The sequence below is a fragment of the Neofelis nebulosa genome, chromosome 10 (genome assembly GCF_028018385.1).
Source record: "Neofelis nebulosa isolate mNeoNeb1 chromosome 10, mNeoNeb1.pri, whole genome shotgun sequence".
NCBI classification, from domain to species: domain Eukaryota; kingdom Metazoa; phylum Chordata; class Mammalia; order Carnivora; family Felidae; genus Neofelis; species Neofelis nebulosa.
The window spans coordinates 98,159,708-98,182,792 of NC_080791.1; the positions used below are offsets into that span (position 1 = coordinate 98,159,708).

General features: G+C 61.2%; 2 protein-coding genes across 3 annotated transcripts; one reads left to right on the forward strand and one right to left on the reverse strand.

Moving 5' to 3' along the window:
• Positions 1-744: 744 nt before the first annotated feature.
• On the forward strand, positions 745-19,348 carry MAPK8IP1 (mitogen-activated protein kinase 8 interacting protein 1). Of its 2 annotated transcripts, none has more exons than XM_058688758.1 (12): positions 745-1,045; positions 11,747-11,852; positions 13,776-14,066; positions 15,652-15,733; positions 16,048-16,860; positions 17,040-17,115; positions 17,720-17,892; positions 18,096-18,205; positions 18,313-18,429; positions 18,523-18,593; positions 18,714-18,812; positions 19,140-19,348. In XM_058688758.1, the coding sequence occupies exons 1-12, from the start codon at positions 945-947 to the stop codon at positions 19,210-19,212; spliced, it is 2,112 nt and encodes a 703-aa protein (XP_058544741.1). In that variant the 5' UTR covers positions 745-944; the 3' UTR covers positions 19,213-19,348. The 2 variants fall into 2 exon arrangements, with proteins under 2 accessions (XP_058544741.1, XP_058544742.1); XM_058688759.1 differs by lacking the exon at positions 745-1,045 and adding an exon at positions 10,303-10,670.
• Positions 19,349-19,417: 69 nt separating this feature from the next.
• On the reverse strand, positions 19,418-21,579 carry FREY1 (Frey regulator of sperm-oocyte fusion 1). Its single transcript, XM_058688762.1, has 3 exons — positions 20,670-21,579; positions 20,381-20,454; positions 19,418-20,193 (listed from the first exon to the last, which is right to left on the reverse strand). The coding sequence occupies exons 1-3, from the start codon at positions 20,771-20,773 to the stop codon at positions 20,072-20,074; spliced, it is 300 nt and encodes a 99-aa protein (XP_058544745.1). The 5' UTR covers positions 20,774-21,579; the 3' UTR covers positions 19,418-20,071.
• Positions 21,580-23,085: the final 1,506 nt, after the last annotated feature.

Consider the following 23,085-nt stretch of genomic DNA (forward strand, 5'->3'; position numbering starts at 1 on the left):
AACCAGGAGGAAAGGTTCAGTTCACCATTAATAGCTGTTTGGGGCTAAAGGTGGGGCTTGGGTCAATCTTTGGAGAGAAGACCCTCTAGGGAGAGTCCATGAGAGGTAAGGGGACAGGGTTGGGTAAGACCCGGATCCTAGTGAGGAGGTGGGGTGTTCCCTGCCTCTGGTGACAACATATTTGTATTACTTTTCATCCTCACAACAACCATGAGAGGGACCATTATTGTCCCCATTTCACAGATGAGAAAACCAAACTCAGGACTGTAAAAGCACTGATGCAAGGCCACACCACCTATTCACTTAGGAAGCCAGGCTGTGATTTCACGCCATCTGACTCCAAACCTGCCTTGCTCTAGGAGCCCACACCCGACAGCATCTCACCCTTCTCTGCCTTCTCTGCCTTCCTCCACGGCCCTCTTTTCCTGTCCGCCTTCTTTGTCTGCTGCTGGGGACCAACTAGGGCCCTGGGGACCAGGGTCCCGCCATTAGTTCCCTGTTACCCAAGCGCTAGAGCCACCCGAGGGGCAGAGCCCCCACGGGCACGAAGATTTTGAGCGAGGGGGAAGAGGGCACAAGAGTCAGTGGGGGACTCAGCCCGGCTGAGCCGAGCCCAGGGGCCACGGGGGCCGCGATTTCAGCACCTCGGAGAGCGCCGGAGGGGCGGGGCCGAGGGCGGGGCGGGGGCGGGGCGCACGAGACCCTAGCCAGGGCCCGGGGGCGCGCGGCGGCGCTCGCGCCAGTCCCGAGAGCGGCGCGCGGTCCAGAGCCGCGCCCTGCCCTGCGCAGGTGCGCCCGCCGCACCCGCCCCAGCTGGAGCCCCGCGGCGGCGGCGGCCTCTCGCCGCGCCCCCGCCTCCTTCCCATCCGCCGCCGCCGCCTTCGCCGCCGCCGCCGCCGCCTCTGCGCCGCGCTCCGCCCGGATGGCCAGGGCTGTGCCGGAGAATGGCGGAGCGAGAGAGCGGCGGCCTGGGCGGGGGGGCCGCGTCCCCGCCTGCCGCCTCCCCGTTCCTGGGGCTACACATCGCGTCGCCGCCCAATTTCAGGTGAGAGTCCCCGGCCGCCGCGCCCCGCCCTTCAGCCGGGGCTGAGGAGCCCGGGCTTCCCCCACCCCCACCCCCATCCCCCAGCACAGACACCCCGACCCCTGGAACGGGAGGGCGGCGTGGTGATGGGGTTCCCTACCTGGACAGGGTCCGCAGAAAACCCCTCAGCCTCAAGTGCAGGCTGATAGCTGCTGCATAGCCGTGGTGCAGCTCCCTCCGCCATTCCATGCCCTAGGCTAGGAGATTCAGAACTGGAATTGGAGGAGGGGGCGCTCAGGCCGCCTTCTCCCCCACTTTGGTACTGCGGCAGGGCCTGGGGTCTGGACTGAGATCCCAGAGGAGGCAGGCAGGCTAGGGCTTTGCCTATGCCCAGTCGGAAAGCTTCCGAATAGAGATGGGAGCAGGCTGGGGCGCCCCGTGGGTCTCAGTTTCTTGGGGCAACTGGCAACCTTGGTGCTGGAAGGAGGAAGCCGTGGGCCCTTCCCCCAGCCCTGCCCTGTCTGAGGGGCCTAACTCCCAGGCCTGGCGTGGCCAGGACCCTCTATAGAATTAGGCAAGCACTGACCTGGCCAGGTGTGTGCATGTGCAGAAGGCTTAGAGACACTACGCCCAGCTGTAGTTGGGGGAGGTCTGGGTTGAGCATACCTGGAGTAGCCAAGGACATTGGGTGGAAGGTGTCCCTGCTGGAGCAAGTACCCAGGTCTGTGATCTGAGTCCCCCTTCACCCCTCTCTCTGCCCACTATCTGGTGTTAGGCAATTGGGAGATGGTTTCTAGATAAGTGGACAGCGGGTGTTATGGGGAAGGGGTGGATGTCCTTCCACCATAATCCTGGGCCCATTTGGCGAGGGGGAAGCAGAGGGTGTAACTGCTCCAGAGCCTAGGAGGAGGCCTACATATACCCCATTGTTTCTCTATCTAATGAGCTGGCGCCTTCCCTTCTCCTGCCCCCCACCCCACCCCAGCCAGGCCCCAGCTGGGCTCTGGCGCCAGCCTCTCTCTGACCAAGGGGTTGCTGGCTCCCTGGCCCTCAGGTGTGTAGAGACCCCTGGGGCTCTCTAATGGCATCATCAGCACTAGAAACCTCCCCGGAGGCCCTCAGCTCAGAAACCGGGAAGACCAGAGGGAGGGGACCAGATGGAGGAGGCCAAGCGTGAGGGCTCCAGGGCGGGGGCTTCCGTGGGTAGTGCCTCTGGGTAACGGCTGAGGTCCCAGACCAATTCCACCTGGTATAACACGCCCAGCCAGGGGGCAAATACTGCCTTCCTACCAGGAGGCCCCTCCACAGTGGAACAGCTTAGAGGAACCTGGGTTCAAATCTGAGCCCCACCACTTTCTAGCTGGCTGACCTGACAATCCCATCTATTAGGCGAGCTAATTAATATTGATTCCTTAGTGTGCATGAAGTCGGTATTCAACAAGTGTCCACCCTCCATGCTGTCCGTCCTCCGTATGGCTCCTTACTGTTCAAAGCATTCCTAGAGCAGGCTCATTTACCCTCACGGGCATGGGTATTGGTCTGCCCATTTTATAGATAACAAGATTGAGGTTCAGGAAGGCAGTGACTTGCCTGAGGACCCTGAGGAAGTCAGAGCCTGGGGCCTTCTGTGTGTGTTCAGTCCATGCTGCCTCCAGGCCCTGTCTTTGGCCCAGAGAACAGTTTTGCCTCCCTCCACCTGCTTCCAGATCCCGAGGTGACAGTGCCCTCCACCCCACCCTGCCCCCGGCAGACAGGTTAGCATGGATGCTTTAGTGAGAGGAACTGACGAGGTGGATGCCAGCCGGCGAGTGTCCAGTCCCGGCCAGGTGGGCGAGAACGGCAGTGTGCCAAGGCTGAGGCGTGGGCTGGCCCTCCAGGACACTGTGGCCTGGCTGTGGGGACAAGGCCAGCACGTGGGAATAATAAAGGCAGTGTCTCCGGCCCCACATGGTCTGCCCTGCCTGCTCCAGAAGCCCCTGCTGACCTTTCCCTTGTTCTGCCTTGCATAGCCCTTCGCCCAGCTCGGGTTAACCCTGGATGGTCACCGCTCTCTCATGGCTCTTTGGTGGGGTCATGGATCCAGCCGGTCTGGGTTTGCAGTGTGGCCCAGCCTTTTTAGCTGCGTGCCCCAAGACTGGGCACTTCACTCCCAGCGCCTCTGTTTCTTCTTCTCCCCGATGCCAGTGTTGGCTCCTGCTCAGGGTGGTCCTGAGGTGGACCACTCAGGCCGACCTGAATGGGACAACACGCGTTGACTGTTTCAGGGGCTGCGGGGAGCTGCTTTCATGCAGGGCTGGTATTGTTACTAGACGTGTGCCCCCAGCACCACTGTCAGCTTCCAGAAGGCATAAGGAGTCAACATCTGAACTTTGGTTTGCCCGCTGCCCAGCATAGAGTAGGTGCTCAGTAATGCCTTCTTGGTTGATTATTAAGGGTAAGTTGTGTGCTGTCCTCCTGGAGCTCAGAGAAGAACATGTTGTCAGAGAATCACGGTGGGACGTGCTGAGCCCCCCGGGAGGCCCTCCCTTTGCCCAGCCCTGTTCTACCTGGTTTCTGCGCAAGAGCGTTTCATGCTCGCCAGAGCCATAGAAGCAGAGTGAGAGTATTATCCCCACGTTGCAGATGAAGAAACTGAGGCATAAAGAGACTAGGTAAATGGCAGATATGGGGTTTGAGTTCAGGACGTCTGATTTCAGAGCCACCCTGAAAAGAGAGAGCCCTGAGGGAGAGAGCATGTGCAGGGAGAAAGCATGGTGTGGACATGGAGAGGTGGAGAGCATTTGTTTGTTGGTAGTTGGTTTAAATAAGTGTTCTGTTTGGTGTTTTTTTTTTTTTTCCTTCTGATTATAGAAATGCTCCAAGCAGTTACTAGTAGTTACCTCTGGATGTGGTATTAGAGGAGGAATTGTCACTGATGTCACATACTTCGGTTATTATTGGACTTCTCATTTCTACAAGCAGCCTAGGTTACTTCTGTAACTTACAACATTAGAAAAGAGAATTTAAAATTAAAGTGGCTCATGTTCATTCTAGGGGAAACTCTAGAAAAGAGACTTTAGAAAAATGCCCAGTGGATACACGCAGCTGGGTAGGTGGGATAGAGGAGAGGGACAGAGGGGCAGTCCATGTGGGAGGGACAAAGGGTGCTTATGAAAAGTACAGCGAGCGGCACACCCTGGGTATGTGGGAGCAGAGCTGTGGGTGAGGGGCCTCAAAACTCAGCTCATCCAAACCCCCTTCCCTTTTACTGAGGAGGAGACCAGAGAGTGTGAGTGGCTGCCCTGAGAAGAGCAGGTGAGTGACAGGACCCAGGCCTCATGACTGTCTGGGTGCCGTGGTTTTTACCTCACCACGCTGCCTTGGGGATGACAGATACGGCCACCTGAGAGGTGCAGAGGCCTCCTCGTTTCTCTCTCACTCAACAAACATTTGCGCTTTGGCGGGCTCCCTAGGGAGACGCTCCAGAGGCACAGACACGGGCCTGGCCATCACGCAGGTGACCGTGTAGAGGGGAGACAGACAAGGTCTTACCAGACGGGCTGGCTGGTGTGATGGTGGCTGAGGTCAGAGGCCCAGGGCTGCCGGGGCCAGCGGGTCAGTGCGAAGCGGCAAAGGTTTAGCAGGAACCACAGCGTTGGGTCGCTGTCTTGGGACGGTCACTCAGGCTGCTGGGTACAGAGCGGACAGGGAGGCAGGGAGACCACTGGGAGACTGGCCATCCTGTGTGTGACAAGGAGGGGCTGGAGAGGACATGAGGAAGATTTCGGGGGCGGGTTAGCTCACTTGGTGAGGTATCTGGCATAAGGGGGGGGGGGGAGGCAGGAACCCAGGATGACGCTGGGCCCCCTGGAGATGGGGTGCCCTGTGGGAGATGAGAGGCTTGGTGGGCAGGGAGGCGAAATTAGTAGGAGGCCTACGGAGCTTGAGGTTGGTGACCACTGGGGACCCAGCTGGGGCATTCAGACAGGCAGTTGTTTTTAGGCCTGGCATCACTAGAGAGGATTGGGCTGGGGCCAGAGACCCTGGGAGTCTCGAGAGAAGGCCACCGAAGCCTCAGAGAGAACGTCACTACCCAAGGGGCAGCAGAGAGCAGGGAGATGGCCCAGGGCCCCGGAGCCTGGCCTGTTCCGGCAGACGTTTCCGTGGGAGGAGGGAAAACGGAACAGCTGCTGCTGCTGGAGCCACCCTCCCCCACCCCTAAGGCCTGGGCAGCCTCCCCCTCAACCCTGGCTCGGCTCCTAGTGAACCCCCAATGTGGGGGGCAGACAATGGCCACGACAGGGTTTCACCCCCACTTCTTTGATGGCAGAGCCTTAAAGTTGGTCTCTGAGTTCTTGGCTTGAGCCCGCCATGGATCCCACAAAGTGGGGTCACTGCCGCCATCCGCACTTAGGGGTTCTTACCCATTCTAGGATGTCACCTCTGTCCCGTGGCCCTACCCTTGTATTCATTCAAAAAAGTCTCTACCGGGGCGCCTGGGTGGCGCAGTCGGTTAAGCGTCCGACTTCAGCCAGGTCACGATCTCGCGGTCCGTGAGTTCGAGCCCCGCGTCAGGCTCTGGGCCGATGGCTCGGAGCCTGGAGCCTGTTTCCGATTCTGTGTCTCCCTCTCTCTCTGCCCCTCCCCCGTTCATGCTCTGTCTCTCTCTGTCCCAAAAAAAATAAATAAAAAATGTTAAAAAAAAAAAAAAAAAAAAAGTCTCTACCAACATTAACTGTAGGCCCTGCCGCGTTCTGGCGCCCAGAGCTGCCGGTGCCGCGGCACTTCCTTCAGTAGACGTTTATTTAGTACCTACGGTGTACAAGGTCTTGGGCTCTGTGCATGGATTAGAACAGGGGTAGGGAGTTGGTGCCAGTTGAACACGATGACCCCCCTGCCCTCAGGAAACCGCTCCATGGCAAGGCCAGCAGCCCCGGAACCAGGAGCAAGAGCCTGGCGCTAGGCTGGTCTGACCTAGTACAGAAAATTTATCCAGGGGAGCGGAGGAGAAAAGATCTCCCCAGATGCCACCATGTCTCATGGCTGCGTCTGTGCTAGTGTTTCTTCCTGCGTGTGATTCCTCATGTGAAGCCATGAGGTCATTATGTTCCGTTTGCTCATTAGAGTAGTTGCCATTTTCTGCATTCACACACAGACTCCGTAATACCCGACAAAAAGACCGCATACTATTCCATGCCCTGGGTGGCCACGGTTTAACCAGCCCGCTGGTGCTGAGCTATTAATTGTTTTCGTTTGCTGTTAGGAGAAATACGCATCCTTGTGTACACGCATCCTTTTCCGCATGAGGGGTTGTTTTCTCAGGGCGGCTTTTCAAAAGTCAAATCACCAGATCCCAGAGTCCCGGCTACGTATCAGCACCGAGAGCTTCAAACAGATCGGACACATTCTAACCCCATACTTGGGGACTGTCCCATAGGACTTGTTTCCTGGGGTGGACTCCGTTTTTCACCGGTGTTCACAGTGTGGACACGGTCAGGGAGGGAATTAGAGACGAGAGAAACAAAGCTAGCTGGCCCCAGTGTCCCCCCCCAGAGCTGGCGGTGGCATGGGGTGGGAGTTCTGAGGGTGCTGGGCTGGCTCCCCCCACCCCACCGTTTCAGCCAGCACCTCCCTGGGGGCCTGAACATTCTGCCCCAGATCCTGACGTCGGTGGGCCACAGGAAGTTGAGTTGAAAGGGCACCTGACTTAGAGAATTTTAAGGAGAAAACCCAGAAAGGCCAGTGGTTCATTCAGCCAACGTTTATTAAGTACCTATCAAGCACCACGTCATTGATCAAGACAGACACGGTCCTGCCCTTGTGGACCAACGGTCCCTAAGGGGAGCCCTCCCCCGCCACCCCGTAGAGCCCCCCACCCCACCCCACTGATCACAGAAACCAAAGGTCTAATCCCAGTGATCCAGAACCACCAGTAAGTGAGCCTGAGAAAGCCAGGAGCAGGGCTGTTTGGCCTAGTCAGGGAGGTCAGGGAAGGCTTCCTCGAGGGACCCGGGTAGGGGAGGCAATGATATCCTAGAGTTCGGGGAGGCCCTAAGGAGCCTCAGGCCACAGGGAATTTTGGCCCCTTTCCCTAAGTGCCAGGGGAAGCTATTAAGGGATTCTGAGCTGGGGAGGGGTTTCTAGACCAGATTTGCATGTCACGTGCTTGTTTGGGTTGCCCAGTGGAGAATGGCCTGTAGGGGAGCCAGAGGGAAATGGGAAATCAGCCTAACTGAGAACTACTGGGAACCGGCTAGTTGCCCAGCACGCACAGGGCGGCAGAGAGACAGGCTGGGCGCTTGAACCACAGATGCTCTCTGTTGAGAGAGGGGCCCGTGGGGCACCATGGCCAGGACGCAAGGTCACTCCGCTGGCATCCCTCCCTCACTTCCAGAGAGCCAGGAAGGGGAAGACAGGAATGGCCTTTGGACAGCCACATGCCTGGCTCGGGTTTGGCCTTGCTCAGCTAAAGCCTCAGCACTTTGCCACTTAACCCTTACTTTGCGCACACTCCTAACTCAGCCTGCTGCCGGGCTGAGACGGCAAACGGGAGAGGACTAGGCTGCCATCAGTGGGATGAGGAGAGCAGGAGACAAGACGGCACGTGTAAGGGAGAAGGCCACGTAATAAACACCAGAGCACAAAGACATGCTTGTTCATTTGGGGGAGCGCACTACAGGAAGAGAGGGGCCTCAAATATATAGACTCCAAAGGTCAGGGAGGTCTCCGGAGAGCAAACCCATGACACGGGGTCACCAAATGTTAACGTGGATGAGACCTCAGGAACCATCTCACCCGAATGGGCAAAGCAGGCCTGACTGGTCAAGAGCAGCTGCCTCTGGAGGGAAGCCGCCAAGGCCACCGGATCTGGGGGCCTACTTCCTTCTCCTCTTCCCTCCTCCCCTCCAGCTTTTCCTTCCATCTCCCTTCCTCCCGACAATTGCCTTCCTTGAACCTGGAGGGCCCAAGGGTCCGTTAAGCTTTCCCTCCACAAAGGGCCTCCTCTGGAGACCCAGGACATGGGTGCCCGGAGGAGCGGGAGCTAAGGGCAGGGGCCGGGGGTGACTCACCAAGGGGCCTGCTTGACCTGTCTGTCCCCCCGTTCCTTGGTCGTGACCTCCTCACAGCGCTCTGCAATCCACACGCTCCACTGTGTTCAACCTCAGCAGCACCTTTGAGGTCGGGGCGGGGGCGGGGGGGGGGTGCTCATTTTACATGTGGGGAAACTAGATTTTCGGCGCCCTCCGTGTGCGCCTCAGGGTTCCTCATCTGGAAAAGGGGCAAAATAAAACCCTCTCCCAAGGTTGCAGTGAGGATTCGGGGAGATGCAGGGCACGAAGAGGGTTGGCGGCCCCGAGCCTCATCAGTGACGGAGTCAGGACCTGGTCTCGCGCCTCCTGTCTCCAAGCCTGCTATGGTGACCATTCTGCCATCCTGCCCCGTGAGGAGGAAGAGGTCAGATAAGCAGCTCCCTTCACCCACCCCACCGCAGCAGGACACCAGTGCAGGCTTTCGAGCCCGGCCCGGTGCTCTTCCCCCCCGTGTCCCACAGCTGGCCTCACGGCTGGGCCTGCCTGCCCCCAGACCCGCCGTCCCTGGAAGTGGGATACAGTGGGACGCCGGGGGGTGCAGAGATGAGCTGCGGGCCTGCCCTGAACACTCTGGCCTGAGAGAAGCAGGTGGATGCTAAGGATGTCCCTCCACAAACATGTGGCAGGCGTGTCCTGAGGGCCTTGTGTGTGCCAGGTGACCTCACGAGCTCTGCCCTCCAGAAGCATACAGTCCAGATGGAGCGGGGAGGGTGGGGACCTGTATGCCATCACCTGCTCGGCACAGGGGTGGGCGATGTGAGCTCCGTCCACCTCTGGAGCAGCCTGGCGGGCTGTCTGAGGGAGGCCTGGTCCTGTCTGTCCCGCCACACCGCCTTGCATCCACGCAGGTGGTGACACCAGGCACAGGTGAGGGGTGATGGGGGACCGGGAGGGCTTCCCAGAGGAGTGGGCTTAACCGAGCCTTCTCCCAGCAAGCACAGGTTGAGAAGCCTGCCTGCCAGGTGCTCCATCCGAGCACCTGGGGAGGCAAGTGCGGGAGGCACAGGCAGTCACACGCGGAACTGGAGACCTTGAATGCCAAGCCAAGGGGCCTGCCACTAGCAGGGAACCTTAGGGGGCTTTGAGTAGGGGGCAGAAGGGTGGTGTTTCTGGCAGCTTCCCCTGATGGTCGGTGGGGTGGAGCGCTCCCGGCATGGGGACACTGAGGCAAGCAGGCCAGTGGGGAGGTCTGGAGCTGCAGAGGCAGGAGCTGGGCTGGGACCCGGCAGTGAGGAGGAGATGCGGATGTGTGCAAGGATTACTGGCAGAGCAGGGCGCCTGAGGGCACCTCTGGGTCAGATGCCCAGGCGCCCTGCAGCTCTCTGATGCTGGCTGAGTCGCAGGAGTGGGTCTTCTCTGTGACTTTCCAGACAGCCGATGCGTCTTGACCACTTACTTAGCGCCGGCCGCTGGGTTCTCGTCCCGAGGCCCAAGGTGTCGCGCCGCACTGGGTCAGACAACGGGGCTGCCGTGCCTTCTGGGCCAGACCATCGTCCGCAGCCTACCCCCACCTCCACACCACGCCATCCCCCAGCCCCGAGAGCCTACCACCCTCAGGGGCCAGGTCAGAAGAAGCCTTAAAGAGCGCCTTGCCTGTCCAGCTCCCTTGTCCTGGTCAGAACCCCTCTCTGCCGTCCCCTCCAGCGCCTACCAGCCTCTGTTTATGGCACTCCGCAGTGGCAGAAAGCTCATTACCTTCCAGCTCCCCCGGGAGGGGTCCATACAGGGTCTGCCTTTAGCCCTGGCCGTGGAACCTCCTGTACCCATAGGCGCTTCCTGAGTGCTGAAAGATGAAACCCCTGGGAGGTGACAGAGTTCTCTCCTGCATCCAGGTTGTCAATAGAGGCGGCCCGGACCCACCTCGGGCAGCACTGTCTGGATGCTGCCTGGCCCCACAGAAGCCTCTCTGATGAGGTGTGAGGGCTGAGCGCCTTGCTGTGTGGGTGGGGGCATCCATTCATGGAGAATTTCAGAAGCACCCCCCCACCCCCACCCCATCTCACCACCAGGTGCCCTGAGTGTGGCGCTGGCCCTTTAAAGCAGATCAGGGTTGGCTTTTGGGGGGAGACATCCCAGATTTCTGCCATCTGCTTACAAGCCTGGTCCAGGGAGGGGGGCCACCCCAGCCCCCGACAGGGGCATTGGAAGGGCAGGTGGCATCGATTGCAGTAACCTGATCCGATCCCGAGGGGGAGGCGGCAACGCAGCGGCTTCAGCGCAACTGCAACTGCCGGGCCAGGCCGGGAAGGAAGCCGCCTGCAGCTGAGGGCTGGGCTGGGAAGCGCTGGGGCCGGGGCCTGGGTCGGCAGCCACTGCCTCTTCTCCTGGCCCATCTATTTTTAATGAGCTCCCCAGGCTTCTGCTGTGGGCAGGACGCAGAAAGGCAGGCCCCGGCAGTGGAAGCCCGAGGCCCCAGCCCTGCCCTGAGCCCTAGCCCCCCAACCCTTCTGGGCATGAGAGGGTGGCCCTGGGGCCCTGCAGCCCCCCGGCCGGGCAGGGCTCTCCATGAAGCTGGTGCTGAAGATGGATTCGAGCCCAGACAATGACAGCTGGTTGGAGGACCAGTGGGAGCGCTGGTAGGGGGTAGAGGGGCTGGTGGGGGCGGGGGGACATTTAGGGGGCAGCTCCATGGAGCTCTGGGTTTCTGTTTGGTCTGGCAGAGGCAAGAGGCAGGGGATGTGGGCCTGGGGCTGGGGCTGGGGGCTGGGCCACCACCTCTCCTGGTTGACCTTGGACTCCTGGGTCTCCCTTGCTCTGTGCCTCAATCTCCCTGTCTTACTTAGGAAAAGGCTCAGAATTCTCCCCAACTTCCACAACAGAATTCTCTCACATGTCCCACCCACACCAAGCCATGTAGAGTGCCCAGGGCTAGGGGTGAGCCAGTGTAGGGGACAAGCGGACAGTCACTACAGTGGGGTGGGGGCTGGCCTAGGGGTAGAGGGTTCTAGTACAGCCAGTTAAGAGTTGTGCTCTGGTCTGTCTCCTGAGCTCACGACACCTCCAGCCCCAGCCCCAGGCCTTCCTTGACCTTCTGCAGCCTTCTGTTCAGGATCTGTGTGCTGGGCAAGGCGATTTTGTGGTTGAAGAGATGAGATGAAGAACACAGAATGGGGGTGTAGTTTCTCCTGGAACAGGCTGAAACTAGCCACACTGACACCAGATCTCCCTTCACCTGCTCCCGGGGCTCACGAGGCATCGGTCTTCCTGGGCTGGGGGCATGGAGCACTCCTCTGAGGCTGGGGAGGGGCCTCTGCCAGCACCTCAGGTTTTGTCGCTGCAGGGATTGCACGGGGAGCCCTCCTACTCCAGGCATCCCTTGTCGCTTCTCACCTCTGCATTCTCCATGGGTGAATTGGCCTTGGCACCTGCCTTGACCCTGGGAGGCATTTCTCTGGCAGAGCTGAGGCTCTGACCAGCTGGGCCTTCTAGGCACTGCCTCCTGGTTGGCAACCAAATGGAATAACCTGGAGTAGCCTGGAGCCTCCCCTCTCCCTGCCTGTTACCCCTTGTCTTGGCTCATGTGGATAAGTTCCATCCTCTGGGGGCTGTGATTTGCCTTCGAGGGACTGCCCCTTGGAAGAGGTACTAGGGAGACATCAGTGGACTAAGTAGTCCTCCTGGGTTGGTAACTTTGGCTTCCTGTCCTCACCAGGCTCACCCACGACATCAGCTTGGAGGAGTTTGAGGATGAAGACCTCTCAGAGATCACCGAGGAGTGTGGCATCAGCCTGCAGTGCAAAGACACCCTGTCCTTGCGGGTAAGAGTGGGCTTTCAGGAGTCCCTGAGTGGGATGGTAGGATGGGTAGGGACAGGAGTGAAGGCATCCCCACATCTACAAAAGGACTTTCAGGGTCTGTATGGCATCCCATTAAATGAAATGACATCCAAGAAACACATCCAGTACGATGCGTGGCACATCTTGGGTGCTCGATCAGAATTTTTTTTTTTTTTGGTGGGGGGCCAGGGGCTAAGGCAAGAGGCAGCTCCTTCCACTGCCCGCAAGAAGGGAGAGGACAGGAGGTCTTCAGATGTAGGGCAGTAGCAGTTAGGGCTAGAGTTAAGGGAAGGATCAGCACTACCCTAAACCGTTTCCAGAGCAGCCTTGGCAGAGGGCCTGAGGCAGAGCAGGGTGGAGTCTGTTAGAGTCTGCAGTGCTTTGGGACAGGAAAAAAGAGCCAAGGCACTCCCTCGGCTGCCATTGCACCAAATCACACCACATAGCCCCACAGACCCTCCCTGGACTGCAGTTCTAAAGGATCCTCTGGAGGGTTACCCGAGCATTGCTGCTGCTTTTGGCCTCCTGGCTTTATCATAGGACAGATGGCTCTCTCCATCCCTATCTGACCCAAATTACCCGCATGCTGAGGACCCCCTGGCAGGATTCAGAACTTAGGGATCCCCCTAGGTCTTTTCAGAACAGGAAGAAAGGAACCATTGGCCAGGAAATAGGAGGCAAAGCACGGGACTAGGTTGCAGAGTCCAGAGCTTCTGTCAGCACCCAGGAGGATGGGTGGCTAAAGTGGACATGGTATTAGAGGAGAATGGTTAGCAAAGGAGAGCTGCGGTGTGAGCTGGGTGGGGTGCCTGTCTCTGGGTTGAACTCCTGTTGCCTGTTACAGAGATTCTGTAAGCTCTGCCAGGCAAGGGGAAACCAAGGGATGAGGATAACCCTCCAGTACCCCCACGGCCAGGCCAGCAAGGGTGAGGAACGGTCCCAGGGCCTTGACATAGCTTCCCTAAGGTCATACACCTGTTCCGGAATCCAACACCACCCTTTCACCCAACATGCACCAGCAGAGTTCGGGAGAGGGTGGTCCCTGCCACCAGCCAGGGCCCTGAGGCAGTACTAGCTAGAGGTGTACCCTGTGGGGACTTAGACAAGTTCTAGGGGGCTTTCACACACTCTTGCCAGTAAGCCCTCACCTCTCTGGGAAGCTGGGAGGCAGTTAACTGGAGAGGGAATCGAAGGGTCAGGGGATCTGTCCAAGGTGCCAAGGAGTTAGTGGCAAAGCTGAAACTAGACTGGGGCTCTGAATGATCAAGGTTAGGATGGCCTGAGAGAAAACCCAGGTTAGAGGGTCCTCGGACTGTAGAGAGGTGCCGCGTGCCGGTGCCCCCACCTGCCCTTCCCCCCTCCCTCCCCACCCCACCCTCCACCCCCTGCATCCCTCTTCTGTTTGTACTGCGGCCCTTCCTCCATCCTTCGCCTGGCTGGGACTGGTTTCCCAGTTTTCTTCACTGCCCCCTTCAAATACTAACCTCCCCCTCCTCCATCCCTTGTGGGGCCCGAACTCCTTGGCGACCCTGCGTCCCCATGGCAACAGCGGTGACCTCACTCTGGGCTCGGCTTACAACCCCGGTGAGGTCACCGGCCGTTGCCAAGGGAACGGGAGGGTGCAGAGAGTCAGGAAAGGGGGCAGCGCGGGGAGGGGGGCGGCATAGACCGCCAAAGGCGCCGACTAGCTTGGGGAGAAGTCGGCCTCGCGAGTCCTCGCGAGGGGCGAGGGGCGAGGGGCGGGAGGGCGCGGCCGCCTCTCGCCGGCCACCTGCCCCTGTCCCCTTCCCTCCCCCTTTGCGGCCGCGGAATGGACTCGCCCGGGCGGTGGGGCGGTGCGCGGCGGCCTCGGCCCCGCCCCGACGCGGCCCCGCCCCCTGACGCCCCTCCGTCCGTGCGGCGCAGCCCCCGCGCGCCGGGCTGCTGTCTGGGGGCGGCGGCAGCGCGGGGAGCCGGTTGCAGGCCGAGATGCTGCAGATGGACCTGATCGACGCGGCGGGGGACACTCCCGGAGCCGAGGACGACGACGAGGAGGAGGAGCGCGCGGCGCGGCGGCCGGGAGCGGGGCCGCCTGAGGCCGAGCCCCGCCAAGAGCCGGCGCCCCGCGGCCAGGGCCAGGGCCAGGGCAGTGGGGACACATATCGGCCCAAGCGGCCCACCACGCTCAACCTCTTCCCGCAGGTGCCGCGGTCTCAGGTGAGGCGCGAGCAGCGTGGGGCGGGGCTGAAGGGGTGGTGCCCCGGGGACTGGGCGCGCGAGGCGTAGGGGGCGCAGAGCAACTCGCGGAGGAGGAAGGTGGGCAGGCCGGCAGGCTGGAGGCGCGAAGAGAGGCTGCGGGAGAGGGACCTGCTGGCCGGCACTGGGAGAAGTCGGCCTGGTGAGACTTCCCAAGTGGGAGGCCCCAGGGGAGGTGGTCTCGGTGGGCAGGTGGGATCTGCCCTAAAGGAGAGGAGTCAGGTGGGGCCGACAGGGTTTGGAGCCTCGTAGAGGGTTGAAGGAGTGAAGGAGCCGAGGGGGACAGTGGAAGGATCTGGGTAAGGAGAGCAGTGGGGGCTTAGGAGAGCAGAACAGGGCTTTGAGGGGTCGCAGGGATTTGGAGCTTTGGACCTCAGGCTGGAGCAGGGTTTCCCTTTTAGGGTGTGGGGCTCCTGGTGAAGGGCAGAAGCAGGGCCTGGAGAAGAGAGCAGCTAAAGTGGTCGTTTCCGGGAAAGGTCATGGGGAATTGTGAAGAGGTGGGGATGGGGAGCTCAGAAGCAGCCGCCAGTTTGAGATGTGGGCAGCTGGGAATTCCCAGAAGGCAGGGAAGAGACATGGGAGGTGGAGCTGCTTGGCTGAGTTGGGGGCCTGGGGCCCCTGGGCTGGGTGGCTGGATGCCAAGGAGGGTTGAATAGGGTGGGGGAGAGCCGGCTGTGGCCCTTTGTCTTCCAGGCCCCGGCTGGAGAGGTGTAGAGGAGGGGCCCAGGGAGGTGGGGCTGTTGGTGGAGGGTGCAGGGGCTGCAGGGAAAGGATTGGTCCCTTTCCCAGAATCCTCTGGGGTGGATTTTGGCAGCCAGACTCATGAATGTGAGGGCCTATGAGAGTGTTCCCAGGGGAGAAGGCCTAAATAGTTTGTGGGGAGCCTCGTTGGCAGGCATTGTGGAGAGGGGTTCCAGGGCACCAATGATGTGGGATGGGCAGCCCTGGAGATCCAGGAAGGAAGGCCACTGACAGCTACATCTGTCATAACTCAGTCATGTGCTCCTGGAGGGGTCTGGGAACCATGTTACTGATTCATCATTTGCATGATTCATCCCCGTTCCCCAGGCCAGCTGCTGGGAGACCCTTCCTCATCCTTTTTCCAGCTTCTACTAGAATGTCCCTGTCCCTTCCCTAAGCTATAGCTTGCTGAGCTCCAGGACTTGGCTGGAAGTGAGCATCTATATGTATAGCCTCAGTGTCTGGGACTGGGGGTCTGGCTCTGTCCCCAGATGGCTCCTGCTTCTCCTCCACTCCTCCCCCACTCACCACCACACATATTGGCCATCACTACCTTTGTTGAGGCTGATAAGAGCATCTCCCCCGAGGGCCAGCTTCCCTGAGCCAGGAGGGAGAGCCGTCTAGAGCCAGTAGGTCTGGCTGGGAGGGCTGGGACTTGGCCACCCCTCCTGCCTGCTCGAGGAGGGTTGGGGGTGCGTGCGCAGCAAATGGCCTAGGGATGGCCTGATGGGGGCAGGGCCGGGGCCTCCCTGTGCCGGGCACTGTTGACTGCTTCTGTCACAAGGGCCTTTTGTTTTCCGCACAGGACACACTGAATAATAATTCTCTGGGCAAGAAGCACAGTTGGCAGGATCGGGTGTCTCGATCATCCTCACCCCTGAAGACAGGTAAGTCAGGACCCTTTCCCGTACCTGGACCGCCACCTACCCTGTCTCACTTCCCCCTCTAGAGAGCCAGCCCGGCAGTTTCCGTCTTGCTGAGTTGAGGTGAACTGCCTGTCCCGTAGCCCTGAGCGGGCCCATCTGAAGTCAGCTGGGGTGGCAGTGAGAGGACTGGCCCCAGAGTCCACCGTGGCCTCCTGCCGGGGAGCCTTCACCTTGGTTTCCGTGTCCCGCATGCTGAGTGGAGGGGGCAGGTGGCCTGGGAGTCAGGGGCGAAGCTCCCCGCTTTTACCGCCGACACTGACCCGCCTGCCCTCCAGGGGAGCAGACGCCGCCACATGAACACATCTGCCTGAGCGATGAGCTGCCGCCCCCCAGCAGCCCCGCCACCACCAAGGATCGAGGCACCTCCACCGACAGCCCTTGCCGCCGCAGCGCCGCCACACAGATGGCACCTCCCGGTGGCCCCCCCACTGCCCCACCGAGCAGCCGCGGCCACTCGCATCGAGACCGCATCCACTACCAGGCGGACGTGCGGCTAGAGGCCACCGAGGAGATCTACCTGACGCCGGTGCAGAGGCCCCCGGACCCTGCAGAGCCCACCTCCGCCTTCCTGCCACCGGCTGAGAGCCGGATGTCGGTCAGCTCCGATCCAGACCCTGCCGCCTACCCCTCCACTGCAGGGCGGCCGCACCCCTCCATCAGTGAGGAGGACGAGGGCTTCGACTGCTTGTCGTCTCCAGAGCGGGCCGAGCCCCCGGGCGGAGGGTGGCGGGGGAGCCTGGGGGAGCCACCGCCGCCTCCGCGGGCCTCGTTGAGCTCGGACACCAGCGCCCTGTCCTACGACTCGGTCAAGTACACGCTGGTGGTGGACGAGCACGCGCAGCTGGAGCTGGTGAGCCTGCGGCCGTGCTTCGGAGACTACAGCGACGAGAGCGACTCGGCCACCGTCTATGACAACTGCGCCTCTGCCTCCTCGCCCTATGAGTCAGCCATTGGGGAGGAATATGAGGAGGCCCCCCGGCCGCGGCCCGCTGCCTGCCTCTCCGAGGACTCCACGCCCGACGAGCCCGACGTCCACTTCTCCAAGAAGTTCCTGAACGTCTTCATGAGTGGCCGCTCTCGCTCCTCCAGTGAGTCTGCAGCAGGAGCGGTGGGGGGCCTGGGAGGGGGAGAGGCGAATCGAGGGTGTTCCTGGAGGTGGCCTCACCCATCTGCTTCAAGGCATCAGGACCAAGAGCTTGCCACCTGCCCCCTAAACCTCAGCTAGAGGTGGGACCGTTCTCCTCCAGCCCATCCCCCTCACCTGCAGGTGCGGAGTCCTTCGGGCTCTTCTCCTGTGTCATCAACGGGGAGGAGCAGGAGCAGACACACCGGGCCATATTCAGGTAAGAGCAGCAGGGTCGGGCTGGCCAGGCGGCAGCGGGGACACCCCCTCCCTGCTCTGCCATCACTGTGTGGCCTAGACCCAGCCCCTGGAGCTGGCGTTCAGCCCTCCGCTCGGCCCCAGGGGGATGGCGTCCACCGTGTCGGAACTCCCGAGCAGGGTGATGGTGCGATGGGTTCGTACGGCATGGCCCTCCGCAGTGCTGCGCTGCCAGGCCCGGGGACGGAGCACCTAGTCTGGCTGGGGGGGGAGGCAGGAGCCCAGGAAGGTGCCCGGCAGAGACCGTGCCTGACCGTACACAGGGCGCACCCCCCAGCCTCCTCCACAGAGAAGTGCTCACTTCCTGTTCCCTCTGTTTTACCAATGGCTCTGGGCACTTCCTCCCTTAGCCCACAAGTTCCTCGATGGCAGGTGTGTGTCTGCATGACCTCGCTCTTCCGCAGGGACCAGCACCGTTAACAGGCGCTCAGGAGACTTTGCACGTTGTTTATTGAATTAATGCTGCTCTTGCGGCGCCTGACCCCAGAGCGGGGTGGGGAGTAGACTGTTGGCCCGGCTGGGGAGGCCCTGGTGGTGAATTCCTCACGTGCCCTTGCTGGGGATAGGTTTGTGCCTCGACATGAAGACGAACTTGAGCTGGAGGTGGATGACCCGTTGCTGGTGGAGCTGCAGGCCGAGGACTACTGGTATGAGGCCTACAATATGCGCACAGGCGCCCGGGGCGTCTTTCCCGCCTACTATGCCATCGAGGTCACCAAGGAGCCTGAACACATGGCAGGTAGCGTCCTTTCCCCTACTCGGTGCCACCAGGCCCCGCCTCCGCCCCGGCCTCATGTGACCCACCAGGGAGGGCCCTCGCGGAGGTGACATTAGGTCCCTTTCACAACGGGAGAAGAGGGAGGCCCAGCTGAGCTGGGACGTCCGCGGACTGTGGCACCCTCTGCTGGCTCTGCCACTCCTCACTTCCCGCTTGCTTTCCAGCCCTGACCAAAAACAGCGACTGGGTGGACCAGTTCCGGGTGAAGTTCCTGGGCTCGGTCCAGGTCCCCTATCACAAGGGCAACGACGTGCTCTGTGCTGCTATGCAAAAGGTGCCTGTTCCCCGCTCCCTTCGGATGGGCGCCCATCCCCAGCCCGGTCCCCATCCTCTCCTGGGGAGAGGGACATCCAGCGCCTGATTTTCATCCCTCGCCCACAGATCGCCACCACCCGCCGGCTCACCGTGCACTTTAACCCGCCATCCAGCTGCGTCCTGGAGATCAGCGTGCGGGGCGTGAAGATAGGCGTCAAGGCTGATGACTCCCAGGAGGCCAAGGTGACCTCCCCGGTCCCAGCCCCCAGGCCCCCCCACCAGATCTCTGTAGCCCCTGCATGCCACTGACCCCTGCTTCTCTTCTCCCTTCTGTAGGGGAATAAATGTAGCCACTTTTTCCAGTTAAAAAACATCTCTTTCTGTGGATACCATCCAAAGAACAACAAGTAAGTGGGAAGGGACAGAGATTGAAATGTCAAGGGGTGGCCTGGAGCTATCATGGTAGGACTTGGGCCTGCGAGTATGTGGGGGGAGGGGGGCTGAGCCCACGTCCTGTCCTCCCACAGGTACTTTGGGTTCATCACCAAGCACCCTGCTGACCACCGGTTTGCCTGCCACGTCTTTGTGTCCGAGGAGTCCACCAAAGCCCTGGCGGAATCCGTGGGGTACGTCCGCATGTATGGATCCTGCCAAGCACCCGGCCCCAGAGCGCACCCCTCATGCTTGGCCCACCCCAGTCCCCACTGCCCTGCACACCTCGTGGCCTGGAGTCAGGGCTGGGTGGTGTCGAGGAGTGGCTCCCACACTTCTTGGCGGTTGGACCCTTCCTTGAATTGAAGCGGCACCCGGGAAGCTCAGTGTGTAGACGACAGAGCAGAGCAGCTCTGCCGGGGGGAACTGGATCCCTACCCGGGGACCCCGAGGCTCCAGCCTGAAAACCTTGGGTGGAGATCCTGTTCGTCCCGTCACCTGTGTGTCTGTCTGCTTCCCAGGAGAGCGTTCCAGCAGTTCTACAAGCAGTTCGTGGAGTACACCTGCCCCACGGAAGACATCTACCTGGAGTAGCGGCGCTGCCCCGCCCTCTACATCCCCGGGCCCTCGGGCCAGCACCGGGCCAGCTGGCTGCTGACGGGGCTCCGCACTGCTCGAGGAGGGGGGCCCATCACCACCAGAGGGTGGGGAAGTGGGGGCCTTTGGCGGAGGGTGGGGGAGGGCGGGGTTTATGGGGAGAGACGAACGCAGTTTATTGTAATATATGGGACTAGATTCATCTATGGAGGACGGAGCAGGCTGCCCGGGGGTTGGGGAGGGGCGGGGCTGGAGGGGTGTCAGGCCTCTAGCCAAGAAGGATGCCCACGGTAGGAGCAGAGGGCTCTGTCCCGTCCTTGGCGTCACTTCCTTTGCCGGGGCCTCTGGCTCTCTGGCCTTGACTCCTGCCTCGACAAAGCCCACGTGCCACCTGCTGGTGCCCGCCCCGTCCCATCCCCAACTCCCAGCCCCAACCGAAGGCCCTGAGCTCAGGCTGACCCCAACCACCTCCCGAGGACTTCACAGTAAGGAAACGGCAGCAGGTGGGGGTGCAGTCCCTGTTCCCAGCTCCGTCACTTGTGTGGCCTCTGGGTGGCTGTCATGCTGGCCCCTGGCACGTGTGGGACCTCACCAGGGAAGGAGAGAGCTGCAGCGGGGCCCCGTCCCAGCAGGAAGAGGAGGCTTCTGGACCGGCCCGGGCCAGCCAGGGCCTCTTGGCTGCCCCAGCTGTAGCCCCATCTTGGTCCTGTCACCCTGGCCACAACTATTAAAGTGCCATTTCCTGTCTGGACCGCAGTGGGTGTGTCTGCCTGGGCCCCCTCCCGCGCCCAGGTGGTGTCCATCCCAGGAAAGGCCGAGCCTTTGCTGCCCAGAATAGCTTTATAAGGGGCTCCCGTCACAGGTGTGCGTCGTAGTAATACTCTGCCATGTCTGGCCCGTCCCGCTTGCGCTGCTGGGCCTGGGAGAGCAGGGGTCGCGGCCCTCGTGGCCAGGGGTGCTTGGGTCGAATCCCATAGTCTGAGAAGAGAAGAGGGCGTGCGTGGTAGGAGGACTCCACTGAAGTCCCCCCAACCCCCCGCCCCGGAACAGAGCTGTTCCGGATGAGAGGACCTAGAGGAGGGACCCGGGTGCCCCTCTCCTAGGGCATGTGTCCCGCATGGGGGGGGGGGGGGGGGAGGGGCGGGTCAGGGCTGAAAGATACTACCATCCACCAGGCCGGAAAATGGCTGCGAGAGTTCTAGAGGGCCTGAAAGTTCTTCAGGAACAGATCGCTGAGGCCTGTGGGAGATGTTGGGGTGCTCAGCCCTGGCCCTAAAGGCCACTACCACCTCCCCTGTCAAGGCCCAGGGTAGGGGACAGGGTGAGCCTCGACACCCAGCATACTGGCACCAGCCTGTCCTCAGGGGAGGGGAGAGGGAGGCAGCATGGCAGAGCCACCCACCTTCCAGGCCCCCGGCCCTGTGGACCCCTGACCCTTTGACCCCGGTAGATACCTCGGTGGCTGGGGGCCGAGGAGTGCGGCTGCCAAGACGAGGTCCAGGAGGAAGAGGCTCAGCCCGGCCCTCGGGTAGAGAGCCCCCAGCATGGCGAGAACCATCTCCTCAGGTCCCTGACCCTGGCTTCTGCCTGCCCCTCCCCCAGCAGGACGGAACCACTGCTAACTCCCAGGGCCACCTCACAAAGGGGATTAGTTCCAGGGCTCGGTGTCACTGCCCAAGAGTTCAGGGCACAAACCTTTGGAGTCTGATCTTGGTTCAAACCCCAGCCTTGCCTCTTGCTAGGTGGACATGTCACAATTGCGGGCCTCAGTTTCCTCACCTGTGAGGTGAGGTACATACGTATGTGCCCAACGTGTGGCACACGGGGAGGTCACGCAGAGCCCCGGCCGTCCCCACCTGCTCTCCCTCAGCGATGCCAGGACTGTCCTGCCAGCCAGAGCGGGCCGCTCGACCTGCTCAGAGATGCCACTGGCAGTGAGCCTGCTCCGAGGGACCTCCCCACTGTTCCCCAAAGCTTCCAGCGCCGTGGCCCCAGGGCTCCACGGGTCCTGCCACCGCTCCCGAGGCCGGGCAGGGAGGGTCCAAGTTTGGTGGCAAAGCCTGCCACCTGCGCCCCGGAGCGGAAGCTTGCCAAGGGTAGGAACTGGTTTTGTTCACTGCAGGACCCCCAACCACCACTGGCAGACGTTCAATAAATATGTGTTGAATGAACCAATGCAGCGTGACAGCATGCAGACAGGCTCTTCTCGGGCTGAGAGCCCGCCGTGGGGCCCTTTCTTTGACTCCCGCTCAGCCCCGTTAGTGCCACGCAGACCCGGCTCACTTCGCAATCTCAGAGACTTTAAACACGAGACCCCCGGCCCCACTCCAGACCCGTGGAATCAGACCCCGAGGGCTGAGTGGGGCTCTGCACTTTGGAAACCCGGCCGCTTCTAAGACGGCGACCTACTGGGGGTCCAGCCCCACCCCGGTAACTGCCAAGGTGCCCAAGGCCCAGAGAGGGAACGCCTGGGCTCCTGGTCCTCAGTGCCCCGAGGCTGACAAGCCCTGGTGTCTCAGTCCAGACTGTCCTCGTGTGCTGAGCCCACACACTAAGCTCCCCATGGTCATCTCCCTTTCTGCATCTTGCACACAACTGTCCCTCACAAACCTGTGCCGGGACCCTCCGTCCTCACCACAGTTCGCCACTGCTGGGAACCACGGGTTCTGGACACTGCCCAACTCAGTCCCTCATCGCGCACACTCCTTGCCTCTGAGATGCCAGTCTTCCCCTCTATCCACAACAGGTCCCAAGGCATGCCTGGGTTCCACCTACACCCTGCCATCGCCCTGCCACGACCTTAGTCCGGCCCCATTCTGCCGCCAGGGTCACCGTGCTCCCCCTCCAGCATGGTCTGCCACCAGCACCCCTGCACCAGGCCACTGGGTCTGTTCGGGGTTTCTTTAATGTTTCTTTTTTGGGGCTCCTGGGTGGCTCAAGTCAGCGAAGCGTCCGACTTCAGCCCAGTTCACCATCTCACGGTTCGTGAGTTCGAGCCCCGTGTCGGTCTCTCTGCTGTCAGCGCGGGGCCTGCTTCAGACTCTGTACCCCTCTCTCTGCCCCTCCCCTACGGGTCCTCTCTCTCCAAATATGTAAACTTAAAAAAAAAAAAAAAAGTTTATTTTTGAGAGAGAGCGGGGTGGGGGGTGGCAACGGGGGATCAGAAGTGGGCCCACACTGACAGTAGTGAGCCTGACGCGGGGCTTGACTCCCAAACCGCAAGATGGTGACCAGAGCTGAAGTTGGTCGCTCAACTAGCTGAGCCACCCAGGTGCCCCCCGGGATGAGGTTCAGAGTGCCCCCCCTCCCCGCCCCCCCCCCCCCCCGCCTTCCGGAGGCAGGTCCGAGCTTCTCACCTGGCCTGCGATGGCTTGCTGGATTTGGCTCTGCCTTTCCCCTCCCGCCCTCCCATCCCTTCCACCCCAGCAGCGGCTCACACGGCTGTGACTGTTGTGACTGTGACATGTTACCGCTTTGAAAGCCTGCTTGAAGGGAGGCCTCCTCGACTGGTGCGCTCTCCGCAGGCGCCAGTCTAGGCAGCAAGCACCCCCCACTCGCCCACCTCCGACCTAGCTCTCATGACCTAGACTCGCACGTCCACACGCCCACCTATCCTGGCACGCCGCATGCACTTACACGTGTCTCTGCCGGTCCTTGAGAGCCGGCCGACAAGGAGACCTGTACTTACTCCCTGCGGAATGCACAGCACCAGGCCCAGGGCCGCTACAGGGCAAGTGCCCGGCCACAGTCATTCTACGCAACACGAGGTCGAGGGCCTCCAGCTGTGACTACCTGAAGACTGGTCCCTTCACTTTCCGGCCCAGGACCCGGGTGTGCCTTTCCCAGAAGGATCTGGGGGGGTGGGGGGGA

Bases quoted from the DNA above. Each gene is read 5' to 3' on its own strand.
- MAPK8IP1 (XM_058688758.1), top strand. From the start codon at position 945: ATGGCGGAGCGAGAGAGCGGCGGCCTGGGCGGGGGGGCCGCGTCCCCG. The intron at 17,116-17,719 runs GTAAGAGCAGCA...TGCTGGGGATAG, and splicing joins ACACACCGGGCCATATTCAG to GTTTGTGCCTCGACATGAAG. The intron at 18,206-18,312 runs GTGCCTGTTCCC...CCTCGCCCACAG, and splicing joins TCTGTGCTGCTATGCAAAAG to ATCGCCACCACCCGCCGGCT.
- FREY1 (XM_058688762.1), bottom strand. From the start codon at position 20,773: ATGGTTCTCGCCATGCTGGGGGCTCTCTACCCGAGGGCCGGGCTGAGC. The intron at 20,455-20,669 runs GTATCTACCGGG...CATCTCCCACAG, and splicing joins CTCGGCCCCCAGCCACCGAG to GCCTCAGCGATCTGTTCCTG. The intron at 20,194-20,380 runs GTAGTATCTTTC...TTCTCTTCTCAG, and splicing joins ATTTTCCGGCCTGGTGGATG to ACTATGGGATTCGACCCAAG.